This window comes from Neopsephotus bourkii, unplaced genomic scaffold (genome assembly GCF_033783945.1).
Source record: "Neopsephotus bourkii isolate Nb327-2 ecotype Australia unplaced genomic scaffold, CSIRO-AGI_Nbou_v1 NB_1778, whole genome shotgun sequence".
NCBI lineage: Eukaryota > Metazoa > Chordata > Aves > Psittaciformes > Psittacidae > Neopsephotus > Neopsephotus bourkii.
Window position 1 is genome coordinate 1190659 of NW_026902252.1, and position 25682 is coordinate 1216340.

Consider the following 25682-nt stretch of genomic DNA (forward strand, 5'->3'; position numbering starts at 1 on the left):
GTAGGAAAGGAGGTAAATACCCAAAAGGGGTGAGGGCAGGAGGCAGGTTTTGGATGTGTTGGTGAGTCAGGGGGAGCCCGGCGCTCCTCAAGAGTTGTGCTTTCCTGAGCCGATGTGTCACAACCACAGGCTGTCCTGCTGCTGGGTGGTTTCACACTGCTGTCAGCTTGTGAGGAAGAGGAAGAGATGCCTGTGTGCATGAACGTGCACCTGAGAAACAGCAGGCATCAAAACAGGCTCCAGGAGGTGTTTGGGAAGGGATAGGGCTGAGGGTCCCCCCTCTTGGCTGGTTCTGGAGTGCTGAAGGTCTCCGGATTGGTGCTGGCAGCCGAGGTGTGAGCTGTTGAGCTGGGGCTGGGGTGGGGGCATTCTGGGTTGGGTAGCTCCCAAAAATAAGTGCTTGTGAGGTATTTTGTATGTGTTCTTGATGAAGTTCAGTGTGGCAGGGAGTTGGAACTTGATCTTGAGGTCCTTTCCAACCCTAACTATTCTATGATTCTGTAACTTGTGGAGGTCTGAGAACGCCCTGGAACCAAAGGCTGCCAGGGCCAACATTCCTAAACAATGAACTGGGGAATAAACTAGAAAATATGATTACTCTCCATAATAAGATTCGGAGCTGAGCTGCATCTTTGACATGCCAATTTAGCAGTCTCGTGGGAGGAATATGAGCCTGAAGATGGAAATTCACAGTGCACAGCCAGCCTTGCTTCTTGCCCTTGCATCAGTCTGTCGTGTTCTGAAGACTACTCAAACAGTTAATGAAAATCACACAAAAGCTGCTTTTTTTTTCGTTGCTCAAGCCGATAAATCAGTGTTTTCCCACCTCGTGATGGTACACACTGGGGTAGCAGCCTCAGCTGGAGGTTTTCCTTGCTGTCTGCCTGGTGAGTGATGGCATCTCTGGTCTCCTTGAGCCTGAAAAGCCATCTCCAACGCTGTTCTGCAGTAATACATGAAGACATGCTGATGGCTTCTGCACGATGACTACAGCACAGCCACTGCTTTCTGCATTTCCATAGTTATTGTTTAACCTGTGAACACCCCGTAATGGTCCCGCGTGATCTGTAAAATCTGCCCTGTGAAGATAACATCCTTTGGTAAAAGAATAAACATTGTCACAGGCTGTCATAAATACACCAGGATGTGTTCCAGGGCCTGCTGCAAGCCAAACTGGTGCAGGATGGAGTGGATATGGAGGCAGCATCTCTGAACTGGGTTAAAACAACGGAGGATCTACAAAGGCCCTTCTCAGGCCGGAGTTTTCAGAAGCGTGTCCTGCAGCGCTGCGTGGGGCTGGCTCCAGGCTGCAGTTTGTATGTTCACCCCTTGTGCCAGGTCCAGGCGTTTGTGATGATTTGGGTGAAAATGCAGCAGAATCGGACGTGGAAGGAACATCAGTTTTCCACTCAGACACACTCATCATGGGAGAGCAGCAGCAGTCTGTCTTAATGACCTCTTTCTGTATAGACTCAGGTGCCTTTTAAGAACAAAAGGGACCTTTTTTGCCTCCTTTCTCTTCCCCTTTTTAATGGAGCTTTAACAGCTTAAAATTGAAAGCACTTTTGTTGTTTTTTTTTTTTTTTTCTTAAGCACACTTAGATCTGAAGTGGGAGCTTCCAAATCTGGTTCAGAATGTCCTGATCGTGCTCTCATCTCGGCACTGAAAAGCCAGCTTGGTCCAAGTGTCTCTAGAAGGAGCTGGAATAGATGGTGTGCACTGCTGTCTGTTGGATACTGATGGCTCTCTCCATAGCCTTGGGTGTGTGTTCCTCCTGGATATCACTCTATCCAAATGGAAGAGCTTGTATGTCTTTGGTTATCCCCTGATGGAAATGGGAGCTGGCTTCCAACCAAGTTCTTGTCACAGAGGTGGTCAGTTGCCCCATCAAAGCTGTGTCTGAAATGATATTTTAGCTCAGTGAAAAGACTGCTGCAGGCTGGTAAATCAGTAGTTTTGTTTCTTAGCAAGTGATGAATCACCTTCAGCTTCTCCCCAGGCACAGACTGAGCGGGCTCTGTTTTCTGTCCGTAGGACTCACTGAGGTTAACTCAGTGTCCTTGTCACAGAGCTCCCCAGCCGTGGTGTACGTGTCTGTGGTGAGATGCTTGCTGCTTCCGCGCAGCACAAAGCCCCGAGCTGTGGTCCCTCTGCCTCCATCCCCATTACCAGCAGCGCTTGCCAGGAAGCACACAGAGGCTTGTTGAAACGTTCCCTCTTCAGGCTCCCTGTGGCAGCTGTGGGTGACCTGTAACAGTTAACAGGGCAAAGTAAGAAAAATAAATTGCCACGTTGTTTGGTTAAAGGAGTAGTTTGTGGAGGAAAACGGTCTTCCGGCCTCATTAGCATCCTGACTGCAAGGAGAATAAAAGCTCGGGATGGACAAGTATCTCCCTTGTCTATGTACTCAACATCTGATTTAACTTCAGGGGCTGTGTCTGTGTGTGAGATGATGCTCTTGGAAAAGCAGCTCAGTGTGCATCGAGGCAGCCAATGCTCCACGCAGGAACCAGTGCTCCACACTGGAACCACGTTGTAGTCAACACCTAATAACCCTTTGGTCTTTTTCTGAGGCAACTCATGGGAAGTGTTGGTAGCAGAGAAGTTTTACCATGCTTAAAAAATAAGCCCAGCTTCAGCACTGGTGCTGTAGATCATAGAATCATAGAGCAGAGGCTGCACTGGTTGTGAGTATGGCGAGATCTGCTGGGCTTTGGCAGTAGTTGAGCTCAGGAAGCAGCTCTTCCTCTAGTTCCAGTCAGGGATTACAGTCCCGTGGTTGTGCTGGCAGTTCATGCTCTTGCTTAGCTCGGGCCAGAGTGATGTTTGAAAGCAAGCATTTAAAGGTGAAGCTGATCACCTTTAATGAGGGAGCAGCTTTCCTGGCAGTTATGGGGACGTTCCCGGTTGTGCTGTGGATGGCGCAGTGTATGTGGCTGTGCCCTGCAAGGAGCCCCGTTGGTCTGGTGGTACCTCAAGAGAAGGGGCTGCTGAATTCTTCACTGTTGCGAGGCCTCCTTAGGTGAGTTCCTAAAAACAAAGTGAGAAACCTCACCCCTCACTGCAGTGACATTCAGGGAGCCTGTTTGCAGCTTGCCTTTGCCAAACCTCGAGTTGCATCACAAGGAAAGCCATTAAAGTCCGGCTGTGTAAGGAGCTCAGCTGTGGAAGGATTCATGCTCTTCCCTATGGAAAAAGTGCCCTGAGCACAGGTAGTCCCTGCAGACAGAGCACCCGCGTGTTGCCCGTCAGCAGGAATAGTGGCTTCCTTGGGCTGACACACGGCTCGCGCCGGGCCTTGTGCTGCCAGCTGGGTTAGTCACAGAAACAAGCACTTTCTCCAGGGCGATGGGAGCGGTGAGTCATGGAGGAGCAAAATAACATTTGCACATCTGGAGCTGGGAGCCTGTGGCAGGGCACGAGCAGCTGCCAGCAGGAGCACAGGGGTGAAGCCATGGAGGGGGCTGGACTGGATGGGAAGTGGCTTTGTTTGCGGGAGTCTTCATCAGGGCTGTAGGGACAGGCCAAGGGGAATGGCTTGAACCTGCCCGAGGGGAGACTGAGCTGAGCTCTTAGGCAGAAGCTCTTCCCTGTGAGGGTGCTGAGGCGCTGGCACAGGGTGCCCAGAGAAGCTGTGGCTGCCCCATCCCTGGCAGTGCCCAAGGCCAGGTTGGACACAGGGGCTTGGAGCAAGCTGCTCCAGTGGAAGGGGTCCCTGCCCATGGCAGGGGTTGGAGCTGGAGGAGCTTTAAGGTCCCTTCCAACCCAAACCATTCTATGGTGATAGGACTTGTTTTGTCCTCCCTGGTTTCAAGATTGTAACCTTACAGGAGCAGTGAGCTTTTGGGGTTGGTGACTTGACTGCAAGTCCTTGAATCCATGGCTGCTTTCTGTTAGACCTGAGTTGCAAGCTGTCCAGCCTGATTTGAAGCTGGTTGCTTGTGCAAACCGATCTGTGGTTCAGGGGAGAAAGAGCAATCCCACCACTTGGGATGATCTAAGAGACCTCAGGCAGTCTATTTATTTCCACTGGGATGCTGTTTTCTGGAGAATGTGCAAAACCTTGGAGAGTAGGTTGTAAAGTTTGTGTTTCTTTGGAACCAGAGAGCACCAAGACACACAAAGCCTGGGGATGATAACGTATTGAGAGGGCTCTGCAGCATGGCAGGGAGACCATAATGTTCTGACTCTGCATTTTCTTCCATCTGCTGCCGAATACATGCAAAGCAGGGCTTGGAGCAGCAAAGCTGAGATGGGGAATTACCCTTCTATGTAAGAATGAAAAACTTGATTAATCGAGAGATTCCCCTGCAGTTGCGATGCTGCACGTTCCTAAACCGAATCCAAGCAAATCCTAAAATCAGGTGTGTAAAGGAACAGGCTGGAGCAATTCCTCTGCAGAAAGCACTTCATGGAGCCTATTGCCACTGGTGTTTTTGAAGCAAAGCTGCGGATTATGCTTTGAGCTGGAAGAAAAACCCGCCCTGGAGATGGAATTCAGGGGCTCTGTGTGTAGCATGTAGCAACCTGGTGGTGTGCATCTGCGTAGGTTGGTGGATGAAGCATCGCAGCACGTTGTACTTGATACAACACAGCCCAACACGCAGAGTTTCTACAGATTTCCAGCCATTTTGGGCTTCAGATGTAGCTGTATTTATTTTGATCTGCTTGGGAGGGCAAAGTCAGTGTGATCCTGCCATGCCTATGCATCTTCCTTCATCACTTCTGAACCCGTGAGCCAGTTTCAGCTCAACTTGAGGGTGCAGGGCATGCTCATGGTCTCAGAGATGAGCCGTTCCTTTGAGTTGTGTGAAAACAAGTGGTTTTAATAGAGGAGGGAGACTTGATTAGTGGCCCTATGGACAGAGAAGCTGCAGTGAGACTGCAGCTCTTAGTAGACATTAAAGAATCCACCTGGGAGAGAGGTGTTCCTGACCGTGGGAAAAGCTGCAGTGGGAACTGGCAGTTATTGGACGCCGGAGAATTCGACCTCGAGACATGCATCCATAAGAAATGAGTCTTCATTATTTCTGCTCCCAAAGCCACTTTGATTTCTATGTTTTTAATAACACGTATAGCAGCGGGCCCTGCTGCGGGTGCTCCGTGAGTGTCCTTCATTGTACAGAAGTGACAGCTGGGAAAAGTGACTTAATACCACAGGGTCTGCCTCTTTTCTGGCATTGTGAACAAGCAGCTCATATGGCTCAGCTGTGCTTGGGCAGCTTCACCTCGGGAATTTTGGGTTCAGCCCTTCATTACAGCTCGGTCAGGATCTGCCTCCTGACAAAGAAGCCTTGAGGCCCATGGCCGGTCTGATGCAATGCTGGGCTTGCCTGACGTTGCAGGGAGCTGCTGGCTTGGGCGAGGATGTGCAATGTGGCCCAGCGAGGTGCTGTGTGGAGTGCTGAGGTCAAGCTGAGGCTCTTCCATTATTCATACAGCCTGATGTAATCCCAGTATCCCAAGCGTGGATTTGTCTCCCCTCTGTCGTCTTCACCCTGAAATGTTGCTAGGGCTCCCTTTGGGTGTTGCGAGGGCGTTGGTGTGTACCTCGAGGAGGGGGTGTACCAATAGTCAGGTTACACTTGATGTGTACGCACCAGAACAGCTTATCTGTGGCAAAACTACTGTCACGGGGATTGCAGAAGCATTACCTCATGTGTTGGCTATGGGAAGGTTGCTGCCCACAGCAGCAGCCGTGGATAAACTGCTTTGAATACGCTGTCTGTTCCCTCTCTGCTGGGACATAATCATTTCATTTGTGCATTAATCCCGCAGCAGTACCCAAAGGGTGACTTTGCAATAAAGGCAAAAATAAAACGTCTTAATTAGGAATCGCTCTTACTTTGTGTCTTGAAATGGAGCGTTCAGCTGAGCTGTAAAGCAAGAAGTGAGCACTTACTTCAGCCCGGAGTTATCTCCAGGACTATCTGATCTGCTGAGCGTGTTGTGCTTAAATACCAGGGGGAGCAGCAGCAGCGAATGTGCCTGTGCTCGCTTTTTGGTTTCCTACTTTGTCATCTCTCGGGGAGGGATTACAGGCACAGACAAAGCCCCGGCTGTTTGCGGTGTGTGGCAGAGACATGTGCTGGGTCTGTTAACAGAACCCCTGGTTGTAGCTGGTGGTGGAGGGGTCCCAGGTGCTGCTGGGGGCTAAAGGGACCTGCGCAGCCTAACAGTGGAGTCATCGGGTGAGAGATGTGAGCGTCGTGCTGAGGACTTGCTCTGGCTGTGCTCTGTAACCCGGTTCATCGTTCCTACCCCTGGATGTTGAGGTTTCCCTGAAGGTCTCCTATTGCTAGGAGGAGAACTGTAAAGAATGCCCTGAAGAACACTGTTTTTCTCCCCCCAGAGGTCGCGGAGCCAATAAAGATCACTCTAAACAGGTTTTAAAGCATCTCAGATTGCAATCTAGAAAATGATGGGAGCTGGGTAATTAGGGCATGTTTCTGAATCACTGCTGTCACAAGGGCTGCTCTTGGTGTGGCTGGAAACCAGCGCTCCTTGTGAATACGAGGAGCTCTCATTCTGCCTGCCTTTGAGAAGGTGAAGATTTTCAAAGCTTTGCATTGTGGGGATTTATCATTTACTGAGTTCTGCTTGTGATCATCCGGGACCGCATCCTGGCTGCTCATGGTGGCTTCTTGTTACAGAAGCAGCAATTTATCTACACCAATGCCTGCAGCACTGGCAGAAACCAGGGGGAGCTGGAAGCTGTTGTGCAGCAGGATGGCATAGTTGTCATCATGGAAGCGCGATGGGATGACTTGCACAACTGGTGTGCTGCAGTGCATGGCTACAGGTTGGTTGGAAGGGATAAGCAAGGGGGCAGAGGTGGTAGGGTAGCCCTGTGAGTTCAGTAGTGTTTTGATGGTCTAGGGCTTGATGATGGTGATGACAGGGTCGAGTGTTTATGGGTACAATTGGGGTACCTGATTGTAATGGGTATAACAAGGCAGAGATCATGGTGGGAATCTGTTCTAGACCACCCAACCAGGAGGAAAAATCAGACAAAATACCCTGTAAGAGGGTACACAATCGCTGGCCCTTCTTCTCATGGGAGACATCAATTTACCATGTATCTGCTGGAAAGGAAACGGCCATGGAGGTTCTTACAGTGTGAAAGAGAGCTTCCTGACCCAGCTGGTGAGGGAGCCAGCCAGGGATGGTGCCTGCTGGACCTGTCCGTGAACAGAGGACTGCAGAGTGATGTGATGGCTGGAGGCTGACTTGGGCACAGTGGTCACGAAATGATGAAGTTTTCAGTTCTTGGAGAAGCCAAAAGCAGGGTCAGCAGAACCAAAGCTTTGCCTTGGGCTGCCTGAGGGCAGATGTTGGCCTCTTTAGGATCTTGGTTGTCAGCATCCTTTGGGAGGCAGTCCTGAAAGGCAAAGCAGTTCAGGAAGGCTGGACATCCCTCAAGGAGGAGCTCCTCAAGGCACAGGAGCAGCCTGTCCCCATGTGCTGGCAGTGATGACAACCAGCCTGGCTGAGCAGAGAGCTTTGGGACTCAGGGGAAAAATAGGAGAGTTGATGACCTTTGGAAGAAGGGAGATAAGGAAAGCCAATACCGTACATTGATTCTCCTCTGGAGGCTGCTGGAAGTGGTCCATCCATTGCTGCAGCCTTTGTGCTAGTACCCCCGTCCTTGTGGGTTTGATCACTAAAACCTGTTGGGAGGAGGGTTACAAGATGGTGCTGTCAGGCTCTTGAGCAGGGCAGGTCTGTCTGCGTGTGTTGGGTAAATACCCACAGGATCTCCACCGCAATCCTGAGTAGGCAGTTTCCAAATCTCAGCATATGTAACTGGTGTTTCTGCACTGATTTCTGCTGTCCTGGGTGTGCTGGTTCCATGCGCTCCAGTGCCCTTAGGAAGCAAGGCTCCAGCCTGTAGCCGACTCTGGATCAGGCCCTTGGTTAGGAGTCGTGTTGAGTTGTTCATGGATCATGGGGCTCTTGGTCTTCCCCCACCAGTGCCCATGTGTGCGTTGATGTATTTGTCCTGGTGCACTGGAGATGAGTGTTGTGCCTCATCGCCTCACAGGTCCCTATGTTTGCTAAAGGTGATTTCAAGCATAGTTTTCCAGGATGCTGGAATGCTGCTTGTTGCTTCTGTACAGGTACATTGCAGTTAACTGGCATTGTTTCCATCCCAGCCCCGTCCTGGTGATGCTCTGCATTTGGTTTTGGTGTCTGCGACAGACCAGCTGCTTTGTTTATGGCAGGACCCAAGGCCGGTAATGTGATCTGTGCATTTTGGGGTGGTTTTGTTTTTGCTTAAATTCCTTTATTCTTTGTGTATCTATGAGCTCTTAAGTCTTCCTTCCATGCTGGGCACGTGACGATACAGTCAGAGTTGGAACTGAATGCTCTGCATTACTTGAAGCAGACTGTAATTCCCTGGGCTGCTCAGGTGGTAAAATACTGTCTGGTATCACAGTTGATGTGAAATTCCCTTCCTAAAAGAAATTTAGAAGTATGTAAGCATTTTTCATGGCAAGTAAATTATGGGGCTGTATTTTACTTCTCAATGTCCTCATTGTGATCAGTGCCTCCTTCTTTCGGAATGCCAGTGTAAAGACACAAGTTCCTCGGTGTTGCTGGCTCAGGCTTTTAATATTAAACCCAGTGACTATTAAGCCCTGGTGATGTGAATGCCTATGGTAGCAGAAGACCCTCGAGCTGATGGTCATGGAGTTTAATAGACTTCCCCAGCCTGGTGGCAAACTGCAGAGGTGCTGGTGATGGCAACTGCTTCACGACAGCTTCAGTGTTTGCCCATCTTGTGGTTCCCTGTGTCTGGAGCAGATCCACACGGAGAAACGCAGGACTAGAGGAGCCCCGAGCATGGGGCGTTTGGACTGAATCAGGGTTAGGAAGGAGGAGCGAGGCGCAGACATCTGGAGAAGTATTATTTCAGGTCACATTATGTAGTTACGAAATCACAACAAAGGGAGAGGAATGGGATTGGCCCAGAGCAGCTTCAAGCTGTGCGGGCGCTGCACTGAGTAGCGCAGGCCAGGGCTTGCCTGGCTCGTATCGCCCCGCAGGAGGAAGGAGCTGGAGCGTGGCACGGAGAAGCCATCCCGCTGCTTGCATGGCTAAAGGTGTCCAACTGAACCCAGTGTATTCCGATGTCGGGCTGGATGAGGACATCTTGTCTGATCATGCTCTTAATGAGTGGTGCAGGAAGAAGCACAAACCCCTCCTGTGTTGTTTTTTATCTTGCAGTGTCTCTGGAGCAGTGTTGTGCTGGCTTCTCAATGGAAATACAGCAAAGTCTTTTGCACTGGGCTGCAGCTGACCTGCAGAATTCTGTGGGGTGAAAACGGTTGGGTAAAAAGGTCATCAGAGGTGCTGAGAGGAGCTCAGTGTGAGAAACAGGGAAGTAACATGAGTTAGACTGGGATTTGGTTTGAGTAAATACCAAAATCTCCCCTGATTTCAGCCTACCTTTTCCTGTCATACAGATACCAACTCATAAAGATCCTCCTCCTTATACTGCAGTTGAATTTTGTTTGAAAGCTGTCAGCTTTCTCGCAGTCCATCCTTTGGTTAGAAAAGGCTTTCCCTTGGGAATAGCAGAAACTGTAGAAGAGTCAATGTTTGGAGCAGGGACCTGGGATAAAGTGATTGGTTAGAAATGGGAAGTCCAGGAGGGTGCTGAGGGTTCAGGGTGTAGGGTGAGGGGTCCATGGCTGTGTATGGGCCATACATGGCCCCTGGGGAGGAGGAACCAGCCTGGCCTGGTGTTCACAGAGGTTGTGCTTCCCAATGGGAGGAAGAGCTGGGGAGGAGGAAGAAGGGCTGGAGAGTGAGAGAAACATGCCAAGAAGCCATGCCAAGAGCGCAGAGACGTTTCAGCTGCTTGAATACAGAGGTGCTTTGATCTGCAGTGAATAAACCGATAATACTTAAGTTCTGAATTCCTTCCCTTTGTCTGAAAGCGGGATTAGCGTGGCTTTGTCAGAGCAGTGATTATCCAGCAACTTTCCTGCTCTGAAAGGGCCTCTGGCTCTGTGTTTACAGCTGGGTGCTGGTGGAGGGGCTCGGTGACACCAATGGCTCCTGCACGTCCTGGTCTCCTCTGCTTCGGTTGGGCTGTAAAACCCCACTGAAGATCCTTATGGAATGGAGCAAATGATTAACCAGCGTGAGGGAAGAGGCACTGAAAGCCTTGTTTTCCTTAGGGCTGCGGGTTCGGAGCAGAGCGAAGGCGCCTCTTTGTTGTCTGCCAGCAATTGCAAAACGCAGCCTTCTTGGAAAGGGCTGACGCACAGGTATCGAGATAGGAGGTGAGGGGCAGAGGAGCTGCCCTGCAAGCGTTACCAAAGGTCGCAGTGATGCCTGCCCTGGTCTTTTGTCCCCTCTTCCCAGCCCTCGGCATCGGACAAAGGTTGCTCTTCGGAGCACGTTCGCCTCCATCTTAACTTGGATCCACGGAGCGGATTGCAGACAGAATGATGGGTTGTGTTTTTTACCTCTTGTAATGTATTATTCTGCTGCAGTAAACCCGTGTGGTGATGCAGCACTGCAGATCCCCCCTCCTCTCCCCTCGATGCAGTCAGTCCTCCTCCCGGCAGCATCTGCCAAGACGGGAGCAGCTCGGAGAGACGCCAATGGGTGGGGACGGGCTGGATCACCAGACGGATTAATGCTCGCGGTGGGGGACCGCGGATGTGTGTAATCACAGGACCACGCTGGGCAAGGAGGATGCAGCCCTTCCTCTGCAGCAGCTGTCCTTGAGCGCGCAGGGCGAGCTGCTGCTGCCTGGGGTTTCTTTCATCCTCCCCCCCATCTCCTGCTCCCTTTCTCCTCCCCCCGGCTGCTCCCTCGCTTTCAGCAAAGGGATTGTCACAGATTGGCCTCGGGGCTCATCAGGGGTGCGGAGCAGGACACCAAACAGGGCAGTGTCTGCATGGATGGATAACGGGTGGGTTACAGTGAGTGGGGGGACTTAGGACTGCAGTGGGGTACAGGAGGAGCCTCCCCCACCCATTCCTTATTTAGGGAAACAACAATAAAATAATACTTATTTTTCCATTAACAGCAACCAAAATGTACTTTTGTCAATATAAAAAATTAAACCTCATCCAAAAGAACTGGGTGTGTATTGGGTGAATTTGTTGGCCCGTGGGGAGCACATTACATGGATGTTCTGCATCTTCTGTGCTCTCTTAGCAGCATTTGCTCAAATATTTGAACATTTGAACACATTCTGGATCTTGTGCAGCAAAAGGAAAGATAATTGAGGTCTGTCTCTGTAGGTGTTACAACAACACGTACGTGATAGGGTTTCAGAACAGGGAAGTGAAAGCGCTGCTGGGACAGTGAGCGGGAAGAGAACGCGTTCTGAGCCCACGTCTGATGGAGCTGGCAGGCAGCACTGCATACAGAGTCAACAGGAGGAAGGTCAATTGGGATTTTGGGTTTTTGGAGTGATGCAGAAATGCTCATTCCTCCCCTGCCGTACACCAGGTATGGGCTGGTGCTGCCAGTAACAGAACATGTAAGCAAGGAGCGGGAGGAAGGTACATGTTGTAACCAGTCGCTCTGTACCTGCACTACTTAGGAGAAGTCAGTGGATGTCAAGAGTTGGAGCACTCTGTGCTCTGACGTTTTCCCTTTGCTGTATGTTGAAAATTAGTGCTGAAACACACGTTAGAGGGTGATTCTAATGAAGATACTTGATTATTTTCATACTTCTCATCATTTATAAGTGCTTATTTTCAAACAGGCACTTTTCTGTTTTCATTCCCCTTCTTCTTTTCCTGTTCCTTCTCTCTTTACACTTGCCACATCCCTTTTTCCCTCACACAGATTTTAATGACCATATCCTCTACTTTTCTGGTCTTTCTGATCTTGCCTTCAAGGCAAGATATAACCATATCCAGCTTCAGAAGAGTGTAGGCTGAGAAGTATCTTCCTTGCAGTCCTGTTTGCTATTACTTGCTCATTGCAGCTTTTAATTAGAGTGAAAACTAACCAGTGTATCGGTTTGGTATCACAGGTTAGGAGTCTCCTGAGAGTTACCATCACTGTGCTCTACCCATGAGGACAAAGGCAGCAAGCTCTGTTCTGGATAGCTTCAGGGCAACCTAACCTTTTTGTGCCTAATGTGGCACTTTTGACATGAAAGATGCTCTTGTTTGTGCACATATTCCTTAACAGGTAGTGCACTGTGTCTGGTGGAGTATAACCTGGAGAAAGATGAGGTGTAAATCCAAAGCAGATTAGATACAGAGTCTAGTAGGTCAGGTTGGAAGGGGAAGGCAGCAGGCAGGCAGGCAGGCTCTCAAATCCTATTCAAGGATTAGTCATCCCACAACAATGGAAAGATGGGAAGGTGTGTGGAAAGCCATGTGGGCTCCACAGACAGGCGGATGAGGGAGCTTCTCCCTCCATGTAAGCTCAAATCACCTTTTCTTGTCTAAGATCTTTTCTTGTCTAAGATCTGTTCAGCATCATGCTGTCTCTGTGAACAGGAAGGTATGAGGAATTCTTCACAGTGTTCGCAAGTATTCCTTGATCAGTTCTACATTTGTGTGTCAGTTTGTCAGTGCACTCAAAAATACGCTTTTGGCCTCTTTTTCTCATGGATGTATTAATTAAAGGCATTTAACCTGCTTTGCTTAAAATCTAGGTGAAATGAGCAACCAAAACGTGACCTGCAGCTCTTAGCTGTGGCTGTGTTCATACTTCCCATTTTATCCTTTGTGCTGTGAGTTGACAGGAGTTGTGTAACAACATCTTTACGTCGTGTTTTCTTGTGTGGACAGGCGAGTTTGGGTTTATTGTTTGTTTTACGTAGACATTTACTCACCTGTTTGCGCCCGAGTTGCAGTAACTTGACATACATTCAACAGGGTGGTGTCACGCTCCCATCAGTGTTCCTCAGTGTCCCTATTGCGCTTCCTGGTCCACGGTGGGGGGTCTGAGCTTCAACCCCAAGTGCAGCCTGGCCCAGGGGTGCCTTGTAGCTAAATGGGGTTGAGATCAGAAACAAGGAGTAGAATGAAGACTCTTGTTTCAGTGCTGAATGGATTAAATATAGATGGGAGTAGTGGAATTGCTGTGTCAAGGTCGTTTTCTGAAGAAAATCATCAGGATGTCATTATATTTGTAACTGATGGTGACACAGTTTTGTTTTAATTGTGTCTTGCTCGTCAGATCAGAAGTGAGAAGGGCTGCTCTAATTGCAGACACTTTCTGTTCCTCTAGCTCTGTTGTTATAAAAAGGGTGATCTTGCGGTAAGCAACCAGAAGGGAGGAGGTTGAAATGCAGTAATGGAAAGTTACAATGGCTTTTTCCCCTCCACAAATGGCTTTTTCCCTCTCTGAAAACACCTCTGCCAATCTCCACTGCGCTTCGCGATTGATTTTCCTGCCGCGTGGGAAGGGCAAGCGGTTGGAAATGGATGTTGGTTTTGCAGGAGGCAGTGTTATTAATCGTGGGCTGTTTCCACCAGCACTAATATTCCTGCTCTGCTTTGCTTTTCTTCCAGATATGGACGTGTCGAAAGTGTCAAAATCCTCCCTAAGAGGGGGTCGGAAGGCGGAGTGGCAGCGTTTGTGGATTTTGTGGACATCAAAAGTGCGCAGAAGGCACACAACTCTGTCAACAAAATGGGAGATAGAGACCTCCGGACGGATTATAATGAACCAGGAACCATTCCCAGTGCTGCTCGGGGATTGGATGATACAGTTTCCATAGCATCTCGTAGTAGAGAGGTTTCTGGGTTCAGAGGAGGTGGCGGGGGGCCCACTTACGGCCCCCCCCCATCGCTTCATGCACGGGAAGGACGTTATGAGCGGAGACTTGATGGGTAAGTTCCAAGGTTTCTCTAGGCAGGTATTTTGTATTTGATATGGTGAGAAACACAAACTCGTATCTAGGGCCCCCAGATGGATTTAAAATTTTGGGAATTATCTATGTTTCCTATTTTGGGTTGGAAACGGAAGTGATTTCTATCCCAGTGGCTGGTACCTTGTGGATCCGTAGAGGATGTTTCCGCAGCTGGTTGGATATCTACACTTGAAATAAGGTGGTTTTAAGATGGAAGATTTCCTTTGGCCAGCATCGATATTGGAGTTACTCTTTTCTAGAAGTAATGATTCCATTTCTTGGATAATATTAAGGCCTTGCTCGGATGTATCCCTGCTGCCAGATGGAGCTATCTTACTCTACAACATGTGGTGAAGTTCTCTGTGGAGTATCTTCGGAATACTAGAACCTAAAATTCTGTGAAAGCTCGATGCCTAGTTCTCAGCTCTCACTATACGCAGTGGGTATGTTAATTGGATTGTCACCACAAAATTCCTAGTAGACTCTTAATGATACAGCCCCTTGGATTCTACAGACAACACTTAGCCATGGAGATAACGCTTGGATGGAGAAGACCGAAGGCAGCTTGTGATGGTTCCATTTTGGATCTACATCATTTCCAAGTTATTGGGATTATTCTTTCTGATGGTATTGGCAAAAAGAATTGATGGACATTACTAAATTTTGGAAATTATAGCCTTTTTTTTTAATGCTGGGATAAGAACTACTGCCTTGAATTTATTGGATGGTATACAGTCAAGACGCCAGTAGCCATGGGGAGTGGATTACTGTCTAGTCTCTTAAAAAGCTCTTTGCTGCTCCACATTAAACATACTTTAGTTTTAAGGACGTGGTGCTAATACCAGTTTGTGGATACACCAGTGCAAAATGACTGGGCTGGATGGTTACAAAGGTTACAGAGGATGCCTGCTGGCCAGCAGCGATGAGAGCCCTGCAGCATTGGGTGATCTTCTACCAGCTGCTTGATTCAGACATAGGGCTGGAAATTAAAGTAATGGATCTATTTAAGTGACTACTGTCTCAAGAAAGAAGTCTGGGGGTTTCAGAGTTACGGTTTCAGTCTGGGACTGCTTCCTTCCAGTGGAATTTTCCTTTTTTTTTTTTCTTTTTTTCTGTTTTTTTTTTCGTCTTGTCACTAAGATTTTTTTAAATTTTTTTCTTGTTGGTTCATCTAAAATATCATTTGACACCCTTGCCCATTAAGAAGGTGGATTACCCCTGTAAGAGGGGCCAAAATTGGGGAAGTTATGTCACAATTCTCTCCCTAGATTTAATTGGGAATATAGGTCGTGTTTCCACACTTGGAAAAGGTTGGTATGTCCTGCCCTGTGTATCTTAGCCCCTCTCCTAACCCAAGTCAAACCCTCTCTTTCCACTAACTCCAGTAGTACTTAGTACTAATAGATAAATCCAGAAGTGCTGTAGCTGTTAGATTTCCAGCTCTGCTAGCTCCTCTGTCTGTCTTCTGTGTCCTTCTCATGGATAAGGACTTTGTTCTTTTATGTCAGCTGTATAGCAGTAACCCTCTAGAAAATACTGCTTTTTCTCTTACCTCATTAAAGCAGCTTTCACTGATTAACACTCTGTAGGATGCTAAATGCAACAGTTGCTATAAAATTGTTGATCTTGGTCCTTCAAAAGGGGGGGGAAAGAGACATGCTTCTGTGCCAGATCCTGAAATCCAAAATGCCATTGTTGTGAGCAAGAGATAATGCAAATAGAAAGGCAACAATGAAATTTGAGTGGATGTATAAGAGAATAATGTTGTATTGCACTGGTTGGGTAGCTGCTTATATATAATTTGAGAGGAAAAATGCAGGCAAAATATGATCTAGCTCTGTAGAAAGCTTAAAAATGAGATATAACTTAACAACAGAGGATGAATATATGTAGGGCATTAAGGATCTAGTGATTCATTGGAGGAGGAATGGAGGGAACTTCCTGAGATGCTAATGGAAAAAGATTCAAATCCCATTTTCAGTTCATGAAAGCTCCCTGCGCTGTTGCTGCCATTTTAAATAGAAGACAGAGCTGTGATGCAGGAGAGGAGGAGGAAGCACGAGGCAGAAGTGGGTTATTAGGATTCAGGGGATTGAAGTGACTAATACTGGATTCTGAAGGAAGAATCAGAGAAGGCTGAATAAAAAAAAAGGTTAAAATGTCCTTCATGCGATGGATAATTAAATTCTTAAATTAACTTTGCCCACACTGACATACTTGGAATTTTACAAGTATTTTTTAAACCCTGAATGTGATCGTTCTCGATTCTTTCATTCTGTGGTTGTAACTCAGACGTACCGTCCCGGTGCTTGTCTGAATTAGACGACTAAACTATTTGTGATGCTCTTTTAACTTCTACCTGTCAGTTGTACTGTCTCTTTTATTGGAGAGATCACAAGAACTTCCTCAGAACATGGAGCCTTTCTCGATTGATGTACAAAACGTTTGAAATACCAAAACAAAATGGACTGTAGCTCCTTGAGAGCAGCTTGAGCGGGTGCAAATTGTGTGATGGCAGTAACAACAGCAGACTCAACAAACAAAAGTACCTGCTGAGAAATGTAATTCGTACTCTTTACGTAGGGTTTTAGTATATTCTGGGGCCCTGCATCCTAGAATTGGGGTGTCCTGATGTTAGGGATCAAGATATTCCTTTAGCTGATGAGAATGAAGCGTAGCAGTTTGATAACATCAAAATTCCCTCAGAGGATGAACTGCTTTAGAACAACAACAAGAAACCCCCTAATTTTCTGGGTCTTCTCTCTGGGTTGTGCTACCGCTTTTGAAAGCAGCTTCCTACCTTTGGGTCATGCTTTGCACGGAGGCTTTCATGGCTACTGCCCCCCTTGCCATGCCATTTTTGCAGAAGGATAATAGGAAGAGCTCCAGTAATGAGCAAATTCCAGAAAACTTTTTGAAGCTCTTAAGCAAAAATGGAGGGGAAAAAAAAAAAGTTAATTTTGATGTCCACAAACATGAAGTTTTAAATTTTTATTGACTTGAAAAGAAAAAACCCATAACTTATATGAGGATTCTGCACTGGAACAACTGATATATTTTCCCTGTGCAGGCAAGATGCTGGTCATGAAAGCCTGATACTGTGATTAAAATAAGATGATTGCTCAGCTTGATTGTAGATGAATATAACTTTGGAGCCAAGTAAGATGTTTTTAAGTTTGTCAGCGTTTGCTTGATAGGTTATTGCTGTTTAGTGGAGAAGCAGTTGCAAAAATAAGCCCATGCTGATGTGAATGTTTGCATGATGTGCTTGGAGTTGTGCTTACCCCTTTCTGATGGAGTATTTTTCCCCCCTTCCTAAATGCAGGGCTTCAGATAACAGGGAGCGTGCTTATGAACATAGTGCCTATGGACACCATGAGCGGGGGACGGGAGGATTTGATCGGACGAGACATTACGATCAGGATTACTATAGAGATCCTCGAGAGCGGACTTTACAACACGGGCTCTATTATACTTCTCGGAGTCGAAGTCCAACCCGTTTTGATGCTCACGACCCCCGTTATGAACCTAGGGCCCGGGAGCAGTTTACATTGCCCAGTGTGGTACACAGGGATATCTACAGGGATGATATTACACGGGAGGTACGAGGCAGAAGGCCAGAGAGGAATTACCAGCACAGCAGGAGCCGGTCGCCGCACTCATCGCAGTCCAGGACACAGTCCCCGCAGCGCCTGGCCAGCCAGGCAGCCAGACCCACCCGCTCCCCCAGCGGCAGCGGCTCCCGGAGCAGGTCTTCCAGCAGCGACTCCATCAGCAGCAGCAGCAGTACCAGCAGCGACAGGTAGGTCCCGACCCAAAGCGACCGTTCCCTGGGTGTTGCAGGCTGTTTCCGAGGCACGGTGTGGAGTTGTGAGCCAGGGCTGTGGAGATAGAAGGTGTTTGGTGGCAGAGCGTTACTGGTGTAGAAGTAAAGCGGTGTGAAAGGCAGAAGGGCTCAGTTGGCAGGAAATGGATCGGAGGAGAACGGCGTTGCTGTGGTTAATTATTTTCCGTGGTGGATCTGTGCAGCTTCCATCAGGCACTGGCTGGGCAGCGCGGGGTGCACGGATGCTGCCTGTCTGTCTGAGGAGCAGGGAGCAATTTCGCTTGCCAAGTGAAGGAATGAGCAAGTTTTAAGGTCAACTGCATTTTACAGGACGTGCTGTAAAATACTTTAGGAAATGATGGATGGTGGCATTCAGTTTCCTCTTGTTCATGTTGCCGCCAACATTTCCAAGGTTGATCTCTTCCATTTTTCCCCTGTTGCCTCACAGCAAAAACTGCAGACTTGGAAGAATTAGAAAGAAATCATAAATCCAAGTGTTCATTTCCTAGTGATATCACCCACGGCCTTGGTTCTGCTTTGCTGTGGCTTTATAAACTAGTACAGGGGAAGAAAAAAAGTGCTGGAGCTAGTCATTGGAATTCTGGTGCCAATTTGAAAGGACATGTTGGAATGCCTCATGGATATTTAGCTTTTTAAGAATAAATTCACCCTAAAAGTGGAAAGGAAGGAGGTGCCATTGCACACAGGAAATGTTGGGTGAAGAGCTTTGAGGGGTTTGCAGAGTTGGAAACGTGTCCTTTGTGTGCCAATTGTTTTCCAAAGCTGAAAGCAGTAATTCAGTGATTATCAGTGTAATTAATAGTTGGGGTTTGATTATCGCTGCAAATGGAATTCTGCCACTGGTAACTCTCTAATGTTTTATAAACTCCTAACGTGCTCGATGCTGGAGTGTTGGGAAGGGTCGGATGGGCTGATGCTGGGGAGGGCAGATGGAAGGATGAGGAAGCTGAGAACCGTGTGAAGATTTATTTACTTCTTTCAGTTCATTTTCTCCTCCTGGATTTAGAAATCCAGGTCCTGGCTTGGCTGGAGAGCAGGTTAGGAGAGAGGCTCCTCTAGAATGATTGAGAGGACTTTGGGCTGCTCTGCTTATTACTAACACCTCTCTCCGAATGAGATCTCAGCACTTGGAGGAGGACAATCCCTTGTCAAAGATCTTTCACACCTGTTACAGCTTAAAAAAAGCTGGTGAGACTTCCATTGGTCTCCAATAAAACAACCCCGGAGAAGATGAATCAAAAGGAGGTCTGGTTACATTTAAGGTTAAAAAAAATCCCAAGCAGGGAGAAAAAAAACCTCTCTCTGGTGCTCCTTTGTGCATTGCAGAATGGGTAGAAGGGAGTCCAAGAAACTCGTCATATTTATGAAATGTCATTGTTGGGAGGTCGAGATGGGATGAAATTGTGGTTTGAATTTGAGAGGACTGAACGTGATCCCACTGGAACAAGGTTTTAGGATTAATCAGAAGAAAAGCAGTGTCTGCTGTGTGCTTCAGCGTTCCATCTTGGCAATTTCTGGTTGTAGTAATGGAAAACTAGATGATGCTCTGGGAGGAAAGGGAAATAAACATACTTCTTTCCTCATTAATGCAGAAATTCAGTAGAGCAAGTGATGGATTCTGGTGTATTGAATTCTGAAGGCTCAGAAAGCAGTTTTACATGTTTCTAAGCAATGAGTTAGAGATTAATAAATATTTATAACTTTATTTTGAAAAGCAAAACCCCAGCTGGCCTTAAAGCACAAGTGGGCTTTTCTGTTTAATTTTTAACATGCTTTGAATTCAGCCTCAGACCCCAGGGGAGCAAAAGCCACCTTGTCCCCTTCTCCCTGTGCAAGATACTTAGAGATCATGTACCCAGAGCAGGCAGAAACTGAGCCCCATTTCTATAGCCTGGGTAGTAAATTCTGGCTGTGTCATCCCTGGATTGCTTTACCAAATCCCCTTATTTTTCATTTCTGGAGTGGGATTTACCTGGAATAACTGAGGGTGGTTTGTTGTTGTCTGAGGAAGAATTACTTCTGGCAAATCACATAGTATTTCTCGGGGATTTTAGCAAACTGGAGATCCTCTTACGGCTTTATTCTAAGTGGAAATGGCTGATTTTGTGATGCTGTGAAATTACTGAGGTCTTTATATTTGTCACTCAGGTCTTGTCCTGGCCCTGCACTGGCAGGCTGGAGGAGGCAAAACGCTTTTTGCTCACTTAGAGGTGGGTCCCTGTTTGGGGACAGTGGGGAACTTGGTGTTAAAACACTTGGGACTGTTTTTGTGTGTGGCACCATCCTTCAGGCACTCTGAAAACCAGCAGAAAGGTGGCAAAGGAGAAGTTGGGGCTTTATTCCATCTGCTTTTCAGAGAGCTGCATGATGTAAATATGATTTATGTTAAATGGAGGTGATTTTCCTGGACAGTAACGTGAGGAAAGATGCTCTGCAGGTTGATTAAAGAAAAAAAAAGGTGAAAAAGCCTTTATTTCATAAAGGTTTGTTGTGTTGGGCTAAGCTTTAAATGTGTATTTGGAGGCCTTTGCAGGGGTGTGTAATGGGAGCTGCACAGGGGTGATGCAGAAGATAAGACCAAAAAGATCATGGTAAAAATAACCCCTGTTCTGTGCAGCAGTGCTCTGTTCAGTGTCCTGAGGCCTTGGCAGTTGCTGGGACACTGGTGGCTGTGGATGCTTGAGCTGGAGCCGCTTCCACACCCGTAATAGTTTGTGATTTGGAGTCATCCTGACTCGAGATTCCTCATTTTCCACATTCATTGTGGAAGAGGGTCATTGGGGTTTTAATCATCTTGGAAGCTTAAAAACCCCCAAAATGACGTTGGAATCTTCTGCCACCACCAGCCTCCATTTCTCCACTTCCCCCATGTGAACACGCACCACAAATGATCCATTAGCAAACATGTTTTCTGTGTTGTGTCATGGAAGGGGCAGAGTACGGATGGGAGCTGAGTGATCCCATTGGAAGCAAAACACATTTTGGTTGTGTCCTGCCCCATCTCCTTGGAAGAATCCCCCTTTTTCTATGTTTTTGGGTAGAAAACGAACTTTTCTAGGCTGCTGCTTGAGGTGTTCCAACATGCTAAAAATAATTTCCATGCTTTTTTTACTGTGTTCTGTAAAGTCAGGCGGTTCAACGCGTTTTGTGCTGCTCCACGTGGTACTGATTATTTCTAGCCCTTGCTGCTGTGCCGCCTCCCGGCACCGAGCAGCAGGATGTGTCGCTCTTAAACACTGGGTGAGGTGCCTTGTCCAGACGGGATCTAAACTGATGCACTGGATCCTTGGGTTTTCCTAGAGGTGATGGTTCAGAATGTGAAAGTATGAGCACCATGTGCATGTGTGTGTGTAAAGTCGTGGATCGGTGACCTGAGGTTTCCTTTTGAACCTTCTCTAATGTATTTCTATACTCTTCATCAGGGACTGGAGTGATAGGACAAGGGGTGATGGGTTCAAACTGAAACAGGGGAGATTCAGGTTGGAGATAAGGCAGAAGCTCTTCCCTGTGAGGGTGCTGAGGCGCTGGCACAGGGTGCCCAGAGAAGCTGTGGCTGCCCCATCCCTGGCAGTGCTCAAGGCCAGGTTGGACACAGGGGCTTGGAGCAAGCTGCTCTAGTAGAAGGTGTCCCTGCCCATGGCAGGGGTTGGAGATGGATGAGCTTTAAGCTCCCTTCAGCCTAAACCATTCTGTGATACTGTGATTTGTTTAGAGTGGTTGTTTGGTTGACATCGATGCTGGATTGTTACTGCAGAGGTGAATAATTTCCTATAGCTTGTAAAAAAGATTTGCTCTGGGATTAAAATGACAACTTCAGCTTCGATGCAGAATGACTTTATGTATGTTTCCCAGGATCTAGGAGAGCACAGTGCTGAAACAAAGCACAGGTAGGAAGTTGCTCATAGAGATGTTTGGAAATGGGATTTTAAAGTTCTAACGAGGAGTGGGCAAGTAATTAGAGATTATGTTTTAAGTTTTCGATTGTGATGAAATTCTTTCTGGAGCAGTGAGTTACAGTTGGAAAGGAACACGTATGTGTTATTTTATGTGTCTTAATATTGAAATAAACTGATGAAAAACACTGCCAAGAGAATTTTAATCATGGGAAAAACAGGCTCCCTGCAGCCTCAATGGAGGCTCCACTGCATTCTGTTCTGTCAGGGACTTTCTTAGCCCGTTCAAACAGCTCAAAGCGAAAGTACCAGAAAGTGAATTCAGTTTCATTGCATCATGCAGACCTTTCCCTACCATTGTCTTCATCGCCTCTTTCCCGCATAGTTTGCCTGCCAGCAAGTGATGAATCACTGACTTAGGCTCAGGAGTCAGGACTCTTCAGTGGGTTCAGAGATGCCTCTGCTGGGGACAGCTGAAAAACCGGGAAGAATGGAGTTAAATGGGGCTGTTGAGGCTTTATTTCAGGGTGTGTGCGATGGCCTTTGCTGATGTGAACTGATTCCATCGCAGTTTTGCACTGCAGAGATAACGTCAGTGGTTTTCATCTCTTCTGGCAGGCTGAGAGGGTTGAGCATGTTCCTGTTCGTGTGGGGAAGAGAATTAGGCAAAGATTGAAGGAATAATAAATAAATTACGTGGAGAAGGAAGCTTCCTTTTCACTCACCACAAAGGCAACAGTAAATCCGGTAATAGTCAGGTGCAGCAACACCTCATCCTCACCTCCTGTTCCCGTGCAGCCCTGTGCCGCTTTGATGTTCTCTCTGCGCAGGGAAACGTGAATTAAGGGAAGGAAAATTAAAAGCTCAGGGGTTTGTTACCGACTGTCGAGCGTTTTCACTTTGTTCTTTCGTGTGTCATCTAAATATAACCCCCTCCATCCTCCTCAACATCTTCCCTTCCCCTTTGGGAGCGTTTTGAGATGGAGCAGAGGCAGATTTCCAGTCCCTTTCAAGAAGGAGGAGATGTGGGGTTTTTTTGTGCTCAATAGAACAAAGCAAACCTTTATATTCTCCTTTAAAAACACCGCTTCTGCACGCACACAGTGCTGTGGACTGAAATAGGTGATAAACCGCCCGGGATCGCAGCTGGCCTGGCACCGAACGGTGCCACCGTCCCCTCCTCACCTCAGCTGGCGCCGGCTCGCGTTACCTCAGCGTCAGCCATGAGCAACGCGCGTTGCATGAGGAGGGTTTAACCTCGCTCCCCGCCGCTTTAGGTCTCCTCGGAGCCCGGCTGTGATGGAAGCGGGGACACCGGGGGGGGTGCTCGGTGTGTTTGGGAGCCGAGGACACCCGGTTCCCTGCCCGCGGGCACCCGCAGCCCCGGCGGCCGCCTCAGCGAGCGCGGAGGGCGGGTTGTTTGTGCCGCAGAACCGGTCTGAACCGGCGGGAGCCGGCCCGGCGCGCCGCCCCTCAGCCGCGGCGGCGAAAAACACCTCCGAAAACACAAATAAACCGCGGTAGAAACGGTCAAAATGGTTAAAACAGAGCCCCAGCCCCTCGCTGCGGCGGGTTTAGCTCCTGGGTGAAGGAAGGGCTTTATCCGCAGCGCCTGTGTGGAAGCGGGGAGCTGAGGTAACCTCGAGCGTTCTAGCTCGCTTTTTTGTCCTTAAAAACCTCCCTTCAGCGCCCGACGGAGAAATGAGCCCCCCAAAACCAGATCCGAAGGTAAATATCATCGGATACGGAGCAGGTAGGACGCAGTTGTGACATAAACCCGAGGTTTCTCACCATTGCTAAGCCCCTCCGGGAGAACCCACCTCCGTTTTCATGTGAATACACAATAAAATCCTTTCCGATGGTATCTGTAGTTTTTACACAGTTTTCAGTGCGTGAGTGGCCCCAGAAAAGAGTGGAGGTTTTGCTTCAGTGCATAACACCCCCCTCCGCAGCACTCCCAGTAAGAGGTGGTAATTGCTGGCTCTGAATGGCAAAGCAATTAAGCCTCTTCTTAAATGGGCGGCAGGCGGTGTTGATCGGGATCTGGTCTGGCAGCCTTTGTTTCTGTAGCAGGGCCGGGGAGCCGAACGGCTGCTGTTTCAAAGGGCATTTGCCTTTACAGGCGGAGAAATCCATCTTTTTCCCTCAATAAATCTCGGGAAGGGGATCTCGAAAGTGCATCGTGTTTTGGGGGTGGCTGTGAAGGGAAAAGGGTCCTTTATTATGATGAGAGCTATTTTGATCATCTGATGACTTTATTGTATTGCATTCTCTTAGAGCAGTTGGTTTTGTTTAATGCTGTAAAAGCTTCTTGCAGTTATATCCGAGCCTTTGTTAGCAAATACAGAGGTTTCTGGCAGCTAAATCCAGACCCTGGTGTGAAGGTGCCTTATCTGTGGAGGGAGGAGAGCCTGCCGTGTCTTACAAACATCTCCAGGTCACAGCTTCAGGTCTGCAGATCTGGTGTGAGGTTTGGCAATTCCCGGTCTTCCCAACCTCCTCCTTAAGGAACAGTGGGAAAAACTGGAGCCATATGGAAGGCATTGCTCCCACCGGCATCGGGGGACACGCTGGCCTCCTGAGCTTTGCGTTGGGCTGTTTGTTAGCCCCGTGGGAGCTGCTGAGCATTGATTATCATTAATAATAACCCTCCTGCACGGAGGAAGGAGTTGGTGCTGCTGGTGGATGAGGTTTGACTTTGGGGTTGCGCGTGCGCGCGTTAACCAAATGGTCACTTCTAATTGCGTTTTTAAGGCTTTGATTTCCTTCCAAGTATTTTGCTTAATCATCTTGAGTAGGCTGAGGGAAGGAAAGAATTAGCTGAGGTCAGGGAAGTTGAAGCTGCCCGTGTTTCATCTCAGGAGCAGGGCTTCGACTGAGGGATCCTGAAGTCAGGAAGGAATCTGCCTCCTGTTCCCTTCCTGCAGCACACCCAGAGGGTAAGGGGGAATCAGACCCCCCCAAAGCCAACCAAATCCAGGGAATGGTGTAGTGCTGGGGGCCTCCTGCTGTGGGAATGGTCCTGATTTCTCTTTCTTTGTGGGAAATACAACTGGGATGTGAATCATCACTAAAATAGATTAGAGGGATCATAGTCTAGAAGTGCCTGCTTGTCTGCGCGGCTGATGGAGTCTAGACAGCTCAGATGGAGACACATACATTACAGGCACCAAAAGGTGGGGGAGAGGATTCCCGGCATAAAGACCTTTGGAATCATGGGCTGTTTAATAATTTCTAATGAATATTCACGCAGAGGGATGAATAGCAAAAGAGGAAGGTTGTGCTGAATGCTTCCGGAAAAAACACTGGTCATTAGGGTGATCAAAGGAAGAACCCAACCGCCACCTGTGTTCAGTCATATGTGTTGCCATTAAAGCACACACACAGCGTCCCTTCACATCTTAAAGATTGGACTTGTAAAAACAGTGATTTGGGATTTTTCTCCCCAAAGAGGATGTTTCTGGCTCTGCCAGTGGTGTGGATGCAGGCGCTGTTGTATCTTCAGGTGGCGAACCTTCCCCTTTGAATCTCTTTTTGAGGTATTTCTGGGCATTAACCTTAAAAACAACTTTAGGTGGAACATGCTGTGCTTCAGGGGAAGTCACAGGGATGTGAATAAATGGTAAATAACCCTAATTGGGGAAAACCAGAAGAATATCAACCCTCAGCCTTTGCCAGCTGAACTAACCACGTAACTGATGCAGTTAGGTTTGCCCTTAACATCCAGGCATCAAGCATAGTCCATCCACGACATTGCAAGTGCCAAAACCACTAATGATGGCATCGAGGTTTTAAGCGTGAAAGCTTCTTAGCGGGTGATTAGATATCCCTCTGCAAATCACCACTGTCAGCTGGTAATGCCCTGTGGAGGGGAGGATGCCGCACGTTTCCCAGTGGAAAATCGCAGACTCAAGAGAATTGAGGGTTTTGTTGTATAGAGGAAAGACAATTCATGTATGTTAGACTGTTTTTGAAGATCTTTAATGGAAGCGGAAGCTGAGTTTCCAAAAGGAGGAGGGACATGGGCTGTGTAGGTGCTGTATGAATAAACCCCATGAAAACCTCATGTTATTAGGTGCCTAATATCCTTTTTTT

At 47.9% G+C, this 25682-nt stretch overlaps 1 protein-coding gene and 1 long non-coding RNA gene across 5 annotated transcripts in view; one reads left to right on the forward strand and one right to left on the reverse strand.

The window, feature by feature from the left end:
• Nucleotides 1-25682, forward strand: part of SPEN (spen family transcriptional repressor) — a 66954-nt gene that overhangs the window by 5642 nt on the left and 35630 nt on the right. For all 4 annotated transcript variants that reach the window (XM_061379510.1, XM_061379512.1, XM_061379513.1 and 1 more), the window contains exons 2-3: nt 13507-13827; nt 17173-17649. In XM_061379510.1, coding sequence (XP_061235494.1) covers nt 13507-13827; nt 17173-17649 — 798 coding nt within the window. The remainder of the gene's footprint in view (nt 1-13506; nt 13828-17172; nt 17650-25682) is intronic.
• LOC133226239 (uncharacterized) lies at nt 22084-22498 on the reverse strand. The gene is made up of 2 exons (XR_009729450.1): nt 22313-22498; nt 22084-22227 (listed from the first exon to the last, which is right to left on the reverse strand). It is a non-coding gene; the product is annotated as an uncharacterized LOC133226239 (long non-coding RNA).